The sequence below is a fragment of the Theobroma cacao genome, chromosome 2 (genome assembly GCF_053813885.1).
Source record: "Theobroma cacao isolate CCN51 chromosome 2, ASM5381388v1, whole genome shotgun sequence".
NCBI classification, from domain to species: domain Eukaryota; kingdom Viridiplantae; phylum Streptophyta; class Magnoliopsida; order Malvales; family Malvaceae; genus Theobroma; species Theobroma cacao.
This window is the reverse complement of record NC_142640.1, coordinates 4337085-4351801: the sequence shown is the minus strand read 5'-3', so window position 1 is coordinate 4351801 and position 14717 is coordinate 4337085. Positions and strand designations below refer to the sequence as shown.

Here is a 14717-nt window from a genome sequence, read left to right as displayed (position 1 = left end):
CTTAGGTTATGCTAATGGTGTCAAGGGTTATAAGGTATATGATCTTACTGCTAATAAAGCTCTTATATCAAGAAATGTGATCTTTCATGAAAATGTCTTTTTGTTTCATTTTTCACAGCAAAATTCACAAGCATCTACATTTTGTTGAACACCTTCTACGCATGAATATGTTTTTGACTCTTTTCATGTTGAACCTACTTTTCATTCTTTTATTGATTTTGTTCTTATTGCTACATCATCTAATCCTTCTTCTTCACCTTCAAATACAATGCCAATTTTACATTCACTTGATTCTTCATCAAATTCTACTAAAATTCCTCATGAACCTAATTCTATTGATATTGAATCCCTTGCTTCTATTGGTAATCTTGTTCCAACTAGAAAAGTGATAGAAATCGACATTTGCCTAAATACTTAGATGCATATCAAGTTGATTTGCGATCACATTTTACACTTGTCACATCTCATCCTATCACCAATTATCTGTCAACTCAACAATTGTCCACTGCTTTTTGGTCTAACATATTTGAACCTAGTACTTACCATCAAGCTAAGCATCATCCTCACCGGAAAGAAGCTTGCTAGGATTTGACCTCATGCTCAAACATGAAAATAATCAATAATTAAAATAGTAACACAGCGAAAAAATAAAATAAAATTTAACCAGAGAAACAGTCGAATCCTATAGGATCAATGTTTGTGTTTTCATGTAACTTTTTGATTAATGATGAACACTCATAAGTTTAAGAGTTATATACCTTGCTCTGGATATCGTAATCAAGAGCCAATTAAATCCAAATCTTTGCTTTTTCACCTTTAAGATTTGTCAAATCTTTAGCCACCCAAGTGTTTGGCCTCTAACAGTAATCCACACAGTGACTGAATAAGACCTTTTTAAAGGTAAGATTTTTACTTGCATTAGCAAGTATTTGTTTCTAAAATAAAAGGACCAAAATTTCTTGCTGAATCTTATTTTTGTCAGAGAAAGAAAATTATTTTTCTTTTCTTATTTTATGAAACAGCTGAGAAGTAGTTTTGAGGCTTATGGTTCTAGTTTGCTAATATAATATATTTATATAGCCAAACTAGTTTGTAACCTAAATACAACAGTTGTATTTTAATTTAATTAAGTCTTTGAAAACTTAATTAAATTCTCACTTTATTTTGGTCTCTTTCTATTAAGTTCAACTTAATTAATTGTCCTTATTTAATCTCAATCATGTCACTTAATGTGTGTGACCCATTAGGCTTTTAACATGTTGGCAATAAATATAAATCATAATCAAATATCAATTTGATAATTAATTTATGTTTATAGATCATGAACGGCATCTAGCAATACATCATGACCACCCAAATGTTAGAGAGTCAATTAAAGAATTTGACAAAGCCCTTCAGTGATAAGCCTTTTAGTGCAATACGGTCCTTTCATCAAATATCCTAGATATGTCATTAAGCATGACTCAATATTTATTTATAACATTCCATATTAGTTTCCATAATTCATGACTAACCTTATGAATTTACAAAACTAATTTTCCTCAAATTCATCATGCTTTGGTCAAAGACTTTATACAAGTTAATCAAGAATTGAGAACAAGTGAGATACATCCCCTCATATCACTTGAGGTGATGAATCCTCTCTTGACCACTCATTCATCTTCGCATGTTTCATGGCATATCCAAAGGCACCTTGTTTAGGCATCTGGTTGCTTCCAAACCCGTAAGGGTGAAATCAAAGTATGCCATTCCTCATACAAGATGACCTAGTGTCTCAAGTCCAATGACTAGTTGCACGACTATCACATGGGAACATTTTTCATATACACTTGAGTGAAATACCAAATGGAGTTCTCATAGCGGGTCATGTTCAGTGAACTTGTTCTTTAACAAGCACCTACACGTTATCCCCAAGTATCCCATATACTTCAATTTATGAGATCGATTGCTTACTTCCCAAGTAATGAGGCTTAACATGTACCAGTCTTTGAGCATTGCCAATGCCCTGTCTTGACAATACAATGATCAGGAACAATTTTAGGAATATGGCTTTGATGCATAGTAATCTCATAATTGTAACAATTTTACAATTCATTTGCAAGGCCTTTATATTCCATGGGCTTCATCTAATTAGCACTTAATAACTTCTTATAATTGCACTAACATGAAGGAAAACCTCTATCACATATAATTATGCGATGAAATATGCATTAAATGACAATATATATATATATATATATATATATATATATATTTCTTGATCAATCCAATTGGCTCAAAGGCATATACCAACAAAGCTATGACAACTAAATTGACTACTTTAAAGGATAATGGAACATGGAGTATAGTCCCTTTACCCTCTAATTCTCATCCTATTGATTGTAAATGGGTATACAAAGTCAAAATGAGAGCTGATGGTAGTGTTGAAAGGTATAAAACTCATCTTATAGCTAAAGGTTATAACCAAGTTGAAAGGTTTGACTATCAAAAACCGTTTATCCCTGTTGCTAAACAAACTACGTTAGAATTTTATTAGCCTTAACAGTAGCTAAAAGCCGATGTTTATCTCAATTGGACATTAACAATGCTTTCCTAAATGGGGATTTAGACGAAGAAGTTTACATGACTTTACCTCTTGGTTTTAAGGTCAAGGGGGAGCATGCATCCAATGCTAAGCTTGTCTATAAGCTACATCAATCTCTATATGGTTTAAACAAGCTTTTAGGCAATGGAATGCCAAGTTCACCATTGTCCTACTTTAGTGTGGTTTTCATCAATCTTTTTCAGATTATTCTTTGTCTACATTGAACAAAGAGGATGGTGGCTTTATAGCATTGCTTGTTTATGTGAATGACATCATAATTGCTACTAGTTCTAGTCAGTTAGCTATTGATGTAAAGACCTATCTCGGTTCTCGATTTAAGTTGAAAGATCTTAAAGCTATTAAATACTTCTTAGGTCTTGAAGTAGCTAGATCTTTTAAAGGCATTTTCATTTGTCAAAGGAAATATACACTTGATCTTCTTCAAGAGCATGGTCTTCTTGGGGCAAAGCCAGCTACAACTCCCACTACCAGAAAAATTGGTTTCTGTGATGGTTTCTTCCATCATAGAAAGTCCAAAATCCTTCACAAATAGAAATCAGTGACGAAAATTGTGATGGATATTTCCTACACTGTAAGTCGCCTCACTGATACTTTTGTCACAAATTTATCAAATTCGTCACTATTTCGTAACGAATTTATTGTCACAAATTAAAGTAATTTTTTTCACAATTTTTTGTCAATTTGGGCAACTAATCGTTCTTCATTCCATCACAAATTTAAAAAAACAGTCACTAAATCCGTCACAATATTCTGTCACAATTGTAAAATATTGTAACTCATTTTGTCACAACATTATGTCATGAAATCTATTTTGTCACTAATTCCATCACTAATATTTGTCACAATATGTGAATAATGTCATTATTTTTTGTCATAAATTTCTATCACAAAAGACAATTGTCCCTTATTCTGTCACAAATTTGTCACTATTTAAACACTATTGTCACTAAATTTGTTATAACTTATGTTTATGAATTACTAGATTCCGTCACTAATAAAAAAATTTGTCATTGATTTTTTAAGAATTTCTGTCACTAATGAAAAAAACAATCTGTCACCGATTTCTAATATATACTGTCATTAATAAAATAATCCGTCACAATTAATAATATCTGTCACAAATAATTACATCCATCATAGTAAATAATGTGCAATAACTTATTCCGTACTTGTTAAAATTCAATCATCAATTTTAGTGACAATAGAACTACCACAACATCATAATGTCACCATCTCATAACATGACAACATTAACAATAATAAATCCATCACCATAGATAATTTTGATGAAATCAACCATAATATATTCAATAGTATACACCATAAGTGAAGTTGAGTTCAACTAGATGAACAAGGACTATATATAGAACCTAAACGAGTCTAATTAAAATTAACTAGATAACAAAATATATACCTAAGTGAGTCTAGTTGAGATCAACTATAGATAACAAAATATATACCTAAATGAGCCTAGTTGAGATCAACAAGATTATAAAATATATACCTAAATATGCCTAGTTGAAATCAACTAGATAACAAAATATATACCTAAATGAGCCTAGTTGAGTTCAACTAGATAACAAATATATTCCTAAATGAGTCTAGTTGAATTCAACTAGATAATAAAATATATTCTACTGCATCTTGAACATTGTCATTATCATCCATAGGAATTGCCATATCATTGTCATCATCATCATCTCTTGGATTTTCCCCATCATTGCCATCACCGATTGAATTAATGCCAAAAGATAATGGACATGGCAATTGAATGCCATATATCTCAAAAGATGATGAAAACCTATATCTAGAACTCCATCCAATTGTTCTAAAACTTGTTTCACAACTTCTTTCATATCTTGAGTTCCAAGTTGGAAAGATTGAGCATCTTCAGAAGATGGTGCAGTTTGAGATGATTGCCAAGGATGAGAAGTCCCAAGTATGTGTCTCGGATCTTCCCTTCCAAACCCATACAATTGTGCATGGCCAACACCTCCGACTATTTTATGTCATGCCTCAGCATCAAATTCGAGTTGTGTGCTACTCTCACCAAACTTTTGGAGTATGGCAAAAGCATATCTCTCCTGTAATAATTTAAATAAAACAATTACAACTAATTCATCACAATTTTAATTAGCAAAGACAACCTAGCTCAAAAAACATACAAAAAAGTAACTCATTGCCATAACCTCAACAAAAATAGCATCTCTATATAGAGGTCAAAGCAAACTCATCCCAGCACATACAAACAGAAAAGCAAGCTCATCCTATATATATCATAAACAAAATATTAAAAAGCCAGAGGACACAATGCATGTGACATCCACACAAAAAATCCTAGGACAGCACCATAAAACATATTTGTAGGAGCCAAAAAAAGCAAAGGCACACCAATAAAACAAAAGGCAAAACTTATGTTCTAGTTGAAGTGAAGCAATTTACGTAATAATAGAAAAAATGAGATAATTATATATAAAATAGCTAACATTCACTCACATTAACAGTTTTCGACTTTTTGTCAATAAATTCACCATTAGATCGCTTGTGAGTGTGATCAAACACCTCTGCTTGAGTAACTAGACGCCCAAGCTCTTTTTCCTTCATTAAGTAACAAAAAGGTTAATAAATTGAAATATGATAAAGACAATCCAAAAAACATACCATAACAAACACACCATTCTTTTCCCATGAAGAACAATCGGTATTAATCCACTAGCATGTTTGGAAATGCTACCATCCTTCTTCGTTAGGCGATTCTTTCTACCTAACGTGGATTTTTTTGCCCATTCTTCTTTAATCCAAACATTATCAATCAACCATGCCCAATTTTGTTGGCGAAAATTGAAACAGATAACAACTAAAATTATGAAGAAACCCATTATTATCTAGCCGAACATACATCCAAGAACAGTCACTTGCCATATTTCGTATTTTTAACTTTGGCACATTATAATAAAATTGTGTAATTTAAAAAAAATATATATAAATATTATAGACAATAGCCTTGGTGACAGATTTTCAGTCACAAATTTGTGACAATCAATTTTTTTTTTTAATTTAGCAGAGCGCCTCTTTTTCTCTCAAAATTATTTGTCATAAATCTGTCACTATTTTTGTTACAAAAATATAATATTAAATTAAAATAATACTTGTGACAGATTATTTTGTTACAATAATCTGTAACTATACTTAAATTGATCACATGTTATTTACTTGGGCTGCCTGAAATAAATTTTTGTCACAATTTCATCGCTAATTTTGTCACTAAACAAAGAATCCTAATATTGTAACAGTTTCCGTCACAAGATTTTGTTACTAATTTTTTGCGCCAAGATAAAATTTTCACTCCTCAATTAATCATAACGGATGTAGTGACAGATTTAAAAACCATCACAATTTTGTCACTAAATCTATCACAAACTCTTAGAAACAAATTATCATTAATTCTGTTACAAAACCGTCACGATTCTGTCACTATAAGTCATTATTTGTGACAGAAAAATAGTAACAGAAAATTTTCTGTCACAGTTGCTCGATTTTCTGGTAGTGTCCGATTGATTACAACCATAAACTAGGCAAAATACCAGATGATGAACAGCTTCCTGATGCTACTGCCTACAGACAACTCATTGGTAAACTTTTATATTTGCCTTCTACATGACCAGACATTCCATATGCAATACAAACTCTTTCTCAATTTATTGATAAACCAGGACATGTGCATCTTATGGCAACCTATCGGTTTTTGAAGTATTTGAAGAATTCACCTGGTCAAGGTATTCTTATGAAATCACAGTCCAATTTACAGCTTTCTGCATTTTCAGATAGTGACTAAGTTGGATGCCTTGACACACGCAGATCAGTGATAGGGTTTTGCTTATTTCTTGGTGAATCTTTGGTCAGTTGGAAGTCAAAGAAACAGCAGGTTGTTGCTATAAGTTTTACAAAAGCAGAGTATAAGGCCCTGGCTTTCACTTGTTGTGAAGTTTTATGGTTAAGGTCATTACTGTCTGATTTTGGCATCTTACATACTTCTCCTATTAGCCTTTACACTGATAGTCAGTCTGCTATCCATATTTGTAAGAATCCAGTTCTCCATGAACGTACCAAATACATTGAAATGGACTACCATTTCATCAGGGAGAAGGTCAGTTCTGGTTTCATAGTTCGTATTCATGTTTGTACCAATATTCAGCTTGCAGACTTGTTTACCAAGACTTTACAGCCTCAAGCTTTCCTTAGTCTCCCTAGCAAGATGAATATGAATAATATATACACTTCATCTTGAGGGGAAGTATTAAGCATATAAGCATACGCAGACATGATAAAAGAAAAGCTGTTGATATTGGTTACAGCTTGAAGAAGACTGAAGAATAAAGTCAACACTTACACGATTTTACTTTCACGTGTTTTATTTATAACAGATGTAGATGTTTTACTTTTACTATGATTAGACTATGGCCGTGCGTTGCACAGAGACCTCTTTTTATTTATTTTTTTCTTTCTTCTTTTATCTCTCTTTTTCTTTTTTTAATATGTTTTTTCCTTTTTTCTACGGGGCTAGAGGAGGAAGCCCCTTCGGGCCTTCTTTTCCTTACGTAATAGATTAGTTTTACCTTAATTACCTTTCACTTAGTTCAGTAAATGTTTAGGTAGTTTAGCTTATATACTATTGGCTAGAGGTTCCGTATATAAAGTAGTGTTGTAATAACTCTTTTCAATAGATGAAGAAGTACACTTTCTTCTTCATTTTCTGGTTTTCCTCTCGATTCACTTTAGCTCCACAGCAAGTCCGAACACTGGGCATTCTGTATCGATGATTCTGCGTTTGTATTTTGAATGAGTCTACAACGGTACGTATCACAGCTCTTGCATCTTTATTCTTACTGGTATCTTTGTCGGACTTTTGGTTTCTTTGTATCTGCTTTTTAGTTATCAAGTTGAATATACTGTTAACAGTTAATCAGGCATTTAAAGTGTATACACTGCAATGAGAACTTTTCCACTGGTTTAATTAGTTCAAAGGGCCATTCAAGTTTAGCTCGTCTGATTCAGCACATACGTTCTTGGAGTTTCTTCTGCTCAAACCCAGCTCAGTCAAAAACCCATTTGAATTCAACATGTCCAAAAGCGATTTGACCACGTGGCCCTCCACTTGGCTGATCTGATTTAGTTTGTAGTTCGAAGAATGAAAATTTTGACTGATTTGGATTGAAATAATTGGATCTTGAACTATGAATCTGTTAGCAATTAATAAGGTTAAAAGGATTTATGGATCAATGCCATTTTGATTTTTTTTTTTTGGCTTTAAACCAAATAGTGAAAACCGGCATGTTCGTTATACTTGTAATTCCGATAAAACGTGTGATCGTGGCTAGGTAATTCACGTTCTTCTACGCTTCTATATGTTCTGAAGTATCTGCTCGTCATTGAGCCAAATTGATAAAGTAAACAGAAATTGAGAGAGAGAGCAAAAGATGGTGAACTTCGTGAAGATATACAACAAGCAGTTGCTGCCTTGGCTGATGAAGCTAGCGGGAGTGAGACCCCGAACCATTGAGATCGAGCCAGGAACAGTCTTGAACTTTTGGGTCCCAAATGAAACCGCTACCAAGAGAGAAAAATACAAACCTGTTGTGGTGTTCCTCCATGGCTTCTGTGCAAATGGTATTCTAACATGGCAATTTCAGGTGCTAGCTTTGGCCAAACATTATGCTGTTTATGTGCCAGATTTACTCTTCTTTGGCGATTCAATAACTGATAAGACTGAACGGTCAGTTGAGTTTCAAGCTGAGTGCATGGCTAAGGGATTGAAGAAACTGGGTGTGGAAAGGTGCACCTTGGTAGGTTTCAGCTACGGAGGCTTTGTAGGTTTCAAGATGGCTGAGATGCATCCTGATTTAATCGAAGCCATGGTTTTGACTGGCTCGGTTATAGCCATGACTGATTCTATAAGCAATGCTGGGCTTCAAAGGATTGGATTCTCTAGCTGGCCCGATTACTTGCTTCCCGACTCTGCTAAGGGTGTGCGAATGCTCTTTCAACTTGCTACTTACAAGCTTCCACGGATTCCTCATCGCATCTACAAAGACTTCTTGGAGGTAATCTATGAATGTATTGATAATTAAGGTTTAACATGTTACCAAGCAATTCAAAAAAAGAACAGGGGAACAGGACCTTGCTTATAGGTAGCTAGTGTAGTCAAAATTTGAGAATAATTTATTTAATTAACTTCTGTAAAATTTATTTAGTTGTTCATTTCGGGTTCTGAGAATAATTGTAGGTCATGTTTAACAACAGAAAGGAAAAAATTGAACTACTAGAGGCTTTGGTCATTGGCGACAAAGAATTCATCATTCCACGTTATCAACAGGTAATCAAATACTAATACATTTTTATTAATTAAATTTTCATCATCTGTTTGTTACTCTTCTATTTATCTTCCATTTTCCAGAAGAAAAGCAGCAAACAATTAGTCTTTGAAATTTAATTTCCGTATGAATAATTAAATGTAGAATTATTATTTTTTATATTATATATATATATATATATATACACACACACACATATTCAGGATTTATTTGTTTTCAGCCAAAATATGATAATGTATTATATTGTTGCAGAGGATACATATTTTGTGGGGAAAGGATGACAAGCTTATTGACCTGGATGCAGCCCGCAACATGAAAAAGTACATGCAGTTCATTAATTATTCACCTTTAAAATAAACAGGCTACATTAGCTAATTAAGCATGAGTTTTCCATGCGAATGACTGTATATTCATTATGGCAGACAAATAGGAGAGAATGCAACGCTGCATTGTATGGAGAAAGCAGGTCACCTTGCTCACATGGAGCGACCATTCATGTGTAACAGGTTCATCAAGAAAATTCTTGCTTCTTTGTTACTAGAAGATAATGCTGCTGATCATGATGAATGCATGGGAGTTAACAACGACAAGTGACATTTCCTTTGCTTTTTTTATGTTTAATTTGGAAACCTATTCCTCCCTATTGATTTGGCAAAGACCTGTTGACAAATAAGCTTTGCTTGCAAAATTAGGAGCATGTTCCAACTTCAGCACATTTATGTTGAGCATATGCCTGGGCTTTTAAGGGCTGAAAGCCCAGTTCTGTATTAATTTAGCCCATTTAGATAATCCGCCAAGGCGGCCCAGCTCGATTATAAATTCCTTCCTCATAAGAGGAAATCCAGATTGTTGTCATATTATTTGAATCTATTATATAAACAGTCATTGCTCTTCAACTGTTTCTGTCCTTAATAATTTGCAGACAAGAATTGAATTACTCCAAAGCCTGTGAAATCTCTTCATCCCCTTTAAAATACATATGTACCCTTGACATAATTAGGCTTTATGAATTATTATGATGTGTAATAGTATTTGAAAAGGAATTTCCTTCCAAAGCAATATATACCCATTGGCCGTAGATTCCTAACTTCTTACGTCTCTCCGGTGTCTCGCATAGTTAGTGAGCATATACCATTTTTTTTTGTCTAAGGAATCATATTTTATGATACGCATTAAGAAATGGTGGGTACACGGGAAATTAAGAAATTATGTAAGCTACTGAAAATAGATCGTTTTCATTACAATTCACGAAGTAAATTAGCAAACTGCAAGAGGTAGACAAGGGAAAGGGGGTTGGGGAGAAGGGAGGGACAGCCGTTTTTCACATGTTGATTCGCATGTCTACGTAGTGATCTGGCGTTAGGATATGATACAAGGGTAGGCCAAGCTTGGGACTTCACTGCAGCTTAAGATACCTTATAAGCCTGCAAAAGTAAGCAAGAAAAAGGAAGCAATCTCAGCTTAAGAAATTAACAAAAAAACAAAAAGGAAAAGGCAAAAAGATAATATAAAAATTGTCGAGAGCTGCTCAGGTAGGAATTGTAAGAAGATTCTCCAGATTCAAACATTAAAAATCTTTTTCTCATAAGGTTATCTACCCTTTTTTTATTCCTTTTCCAAGAGAAGATGTGTTTCAAAATCAAGTTGGAGTTTGGGTTGAAGTTCATGTGCGATTTCTGTAAAACAAGGGACAGGATAAGAAACTGAAAGTAATGCAAGGAGTGAGTTTGTGGAGTGTGGTAGGGCTTGGGAGGTCTAGAATTGGCTTTTTGGACAAACTGAATGATCAAATGGACCACCTAAAGTTTGGAACTTGTAATCATCTGATATGGATCTTTTAACTTTTCTGAGTCCTTAAATTTGGAGCAATGCGGCAATTATCAACTGATTTATGTTTTCGTTGAATTCGAACTTTTGTTTAGAGCCATAACACTATACAGGTACCTTCAGATTTATTGATACCAACAAAAAAGCGGGTAATGCTGTGACCAGTCTGCAGGCTTCAGACAGATTTTTGGGGCGCCAGCTACTTTTTGCAACTTTGCAATCATAGGATGGTACGAATTGCACAGTGATTGAAAGAAGTTCCCAACAAAGTCATGCAAATTGTATCTAAATTAACAGTACATGCAAGATAAAAATAGGAGAGAAGGGAGGCCAAATTTTCAATTAGCATTACCTTTCTTCTTCATCTGCATTGCCAGTGGACCTGTAGTTAGGAATAGGAACGCGACCGGACTCGATGTGCTTAAGGTCTTCAACAAGGATTTCATAGTGTCTCTTCACTTCTTCAGCAGTTTTTCCGCCTACAGCCTTAGCAACATTGTGCCAACGATCAGGGGTGTCTTTATCGTACTTGGCCAAAGCCTTTTCGAACAGTTTGTTCTGCTTTGCCGTCCATGAAACTGAATCTCTGGACTGTAGAGAGCTTGAAGCCATAACTACTATGCAAAGTTTAAAGCAAATTAAAATGGACTCAAGATTGTTTGTAAAAAGACTACTGCAGACTAGGAAAAGAAGAGTAAGAAGAGAAGAAAGGAGCAAAGACGGTTTTAGTAGAGCAGTGGCTTGTGCTAAAGATTTCCATGAGCGCTCTACTTATAAGCAGTGGAGAGATGATTGTTGGGTGGAGCAAGTTGGCGAATCTATGTTGCCAAAAGGTAGCATAAGTATGACTCGTCTCCTTTGGAACCACAAGATTGAGCAGGACAATGTAAAGAAAGAGAGGGAATGGAATCAGTTTCAAAGGAAGGGTACTAAAATTTTTATATTTTTTCTCTAAATACAATTATGACTAAAAGCACTCTAGACTCTGTAGATCATAGACGGGCTCTCTTAATTAGCAGCTAGTATTTATAATTATAGGAACACAAGCCTTGAGCCTCTCTTTCAACCAAGTGAGTAAGCAGAGCGGGTGTCTGGCAATTGTTGAACCAAGCAAATTCTGTTACCAACTTCAGAAAAATATAACTTACTAGTGTTTCAAGTGAATTCACAAACTGGGTCTTTAGCTGTTTTAATCTTAATCTGGTAATAAGTCGGGACTCGGTTGAAGACAAATCTAATCTCTTAAAAATCAATTGGGTTAAAAGAGGACTTGGCAAGGAATGCAGAAGTTGTAGTGCTACAGTACTTTTACCAGAAAACAACAAAACCCGATAAATAGATCTTTTATTAGAAGATTTTCACCCAGTGGACAGGCATGCAATTGTAACCTGTCTGTATAGCTTTAGGCTTTTTACTATTGATGTGGTCATTTGGCGTTGTCCTGTTCTAACAATATTCATCATTCACGCCAGGAATAAAGCAATCCCCCTCTTCACTTGAACTTATCACATTGCCATTTCCTACCTTGTCATCCTCGGGTGTCATACGATACTTATCACGAATTCTTTTCTTCTCTGTCTTATTCGGCCCTCGATTAAATCTACAAAATGAAGTTGTATGTAACAGCAGTAATATAGTAATAAGGAAAAGTCTTAATTGTTGGAACCATTCAAGAGAAATGGATAGCTCCTTTACATATCAGACTCAAACTATTGGCCCCAGACGGCAGTGAACTGATATGAAGTCTATTGGACTCAGAAACATACTCCCAAGGGTAAGAGGGCAGCTGGGAGCAGTGTGGTTGATGCAGTTTTGATTCGTTTCAGATCATTGGAATTGGAGCTTGGGATGTTTTCCCTCAACAGTATTCCTAAAGCTTCTAGCTGCTTACCTGCCGAAAGCCTACTATAGATCATGTGTATACAGTATACATAGATGATCACAGAAAGAATTGTTTTTTTTGTTGCATGTATCAGTACAATCAACAGGTGCTGCTGGTTTTCTATTCGGATAAGAGGGTGGGGTGGATTCTGTGTCAGTTGATTGATTTAGTGGGGTAAACTTTTTTTTTCACCGTTGCTCAGCCGGCCAGTCTCTTTTGTTCTATGCTTTGTCCATTTCCCTTTTCTATCAAAAGCTGGTCACACGAGATCAATCAAAAGCTGGTCAGGAATCAAGTCAGGGAGCAAGCAAGTACTTTGGCAGGGAAAACCTGATGCCAGTTTCCTAGTAAGCAATACCGCTGAGGGCTAAATTACATGTTGTGGAAGCGTTTAGTTTAAGCTTAAAGACGAATTTAATGCTGACAAAAAATTCCATGCTTGTAGGATTTTCTTTTATCATTGAAATTCTCAAATATCTCTACGTACGAATAATCCAAAAAAGCACTAAAAACTAAAGAGATAAAAGAGGAGAAATGGACAATGCGTATGTGATCATTTTGATAGCTATGCCAAGAACATTTTGCCCAATCAATAATTAGTGAATAAAGTGATAGAATCTTTTGATCTTCTTTCTTCTTTTTTTGAGGTGAGCTAATTGACTGATGTGGATATTAAGCACAGAAAGGCATTGAAATTTTTTCTTTAATTCTGACCATAAACGGATACCACATATGATTGTTGGGTCATCGTCTTGAGGACCATAGCACTGGTCCAGGCCAGTCATAACGCTCGTGATATGGAAAGTCATTTTTCATAGACACCCAAGGTTTTTTTATTCTTTTTTATGCAATTATCTTCTCCTTTTCTATGTTTTGACTGAGTTTGCAAACCATATTCCAACTATGGGAAGCTACATCTTACTGATTTTAAAGCCTTAAATGGTATTAAAATTTTAACCAAGACCAGACTACAGGCTTTCGACCTTCTTTATCCTTTTTCCCCATCATTCCTACTGAACAGAGTTCAAATATCCATTCAGTTGGCTAAACTGGTGATCTATTTTCCTCCGTGTGACTTAAGACTTCTAGGAATCCAAAAATGGTAGCCCCCATGAAACAAGTTGCCTTGGGTGCATGAATTGGGGGAAGGATGGTTGCTTTTTTGTAACTTGCCAATTTAATTACGGGTCGATCCGATTTGTGGTAGATGAGAGGTACTAAATGGTGGTCCCATGAATTTTACATTGATATTTTTGGGTTATCAACATCTAAACATCAACGTTGGAAAAGGGTACATTCTCTAGGGCCTATAGCCTATACCAATTGACCGTTTTTCGTTGCCGTTTGTGGTCCTTTCCTAGCAGGTTGGAACGAACCATGGAAAGGTTCTCTGGTTTGGGTTTTTAATTCCACTCAATTTGTTGTGAATAATAGTTTGTCTACGTAGCCTAGCCTGCCTTCTCTATCAGGAATCAAGCCCCAGAATCCTGACGGCTTTGGCTGCACCCAGCTCTTTTCATGTCCTTGCTGGGCCATGAAAGTTGAGAGGGGGAACTGTGACTTTTCAAGAGCCCAAGAAGTCCACCACTGGCTCGTAGAGAGGGGGAATCTACGATTTTGGAAGGCTAATAGCTTGTCTCGGCTATTGTTTGCTTTGAGGATAAGCAGAAAAAACGTACGCGTCCCTGTGTACCAACCAAAGGGAATCGTGAAAAAACCTTTTTCCATTTCACAAAGGAACAGATATGATATTTACTTGCCTGCGACATCATGTTTTAATCATTTGCGAGAAGAAAAAGTCGGGTAGTGAAGTGACCTGAAGCTGATAATGGATTTGTGGGCATGCCTCAATCCGATACAAAAAGAGGAAGCATCAGAAATAAATTGAAATATATATATATACACACACACACACACACATATATATATATATATATGAAATCTGAAAATCCTGGCATATAAAAAATAGAAGCAGATTCTGACCTCACCAAAGCAGATTCCAGATATGTGCTTCAAAAATGAAAACGTAAGT

General features: G+C 35.1%; 2 protein-coding genes across 6 annotated transcripts; one reads left to right on the top strand and one right to left on the bottom strand.

Moving 5' to 3' along the window:
• Positions 1-7302: 7302 nt before the first annotated feature.
• Positions 7303-9872, top strand: LOC18607771 (uncharacterized). 5 transcript variants are annotated; one of them, XM_007042117.3, is made up of 5 exons: positions 7303-7458; positions 7984-8706; positions 8889-8978; positions 9229-9296; positions 9399-9872. In XM_007042117.3, the coding sequence occupies exons 2-5, from the start codon at positions 8083-8085 to the stop codon at positions 9568-9570; spliced, it is 954 nt and encodes a 317-aa protein (XP_007042179.3). In that variant the 5' UTR covers positions 7303-7458; positions 7984-8082; the 3' UTR covers positions 9571-9872. The 5 variants fall into 5 exon arrangements, with proteins under 5 accessions (XP_007042179.3, XP_017970053.2, XP_088659901.1 ...); XM_018114564.2 differs by having other exon boundaries at positions 7306-7458; positions 7926-8706; XM_088803775.1 differs by having other exon boundaries at positions 7316-7458; positions 8061-8706.
• A 302-nt stretch (positions 9873-10174) lies between these two features.
• On the bottom strand, positions 10175-11786 carry LOC18607770 (protein RADIALIS-like 3). Its single transcript, XM_018114717.2, has 2 exons — positions 11156-11786; positions 10175-10400 (listed from the first exon to the last, which is right to left on the bottom strand). The coding sequence occupies exons 1-2, from the start codon at positions 11413-11415 to the stop codon at positions 10373-10375; spliced, it is 288 nt and encodes a 95-aa protein (XP_017970206.1). The 5' UTR covers positions 11416-11786; the 3' UTR covers positions 10175-10372.
• Between the last annotated feature and the right edge of the window lie 2931 nt (positions 11787-14717).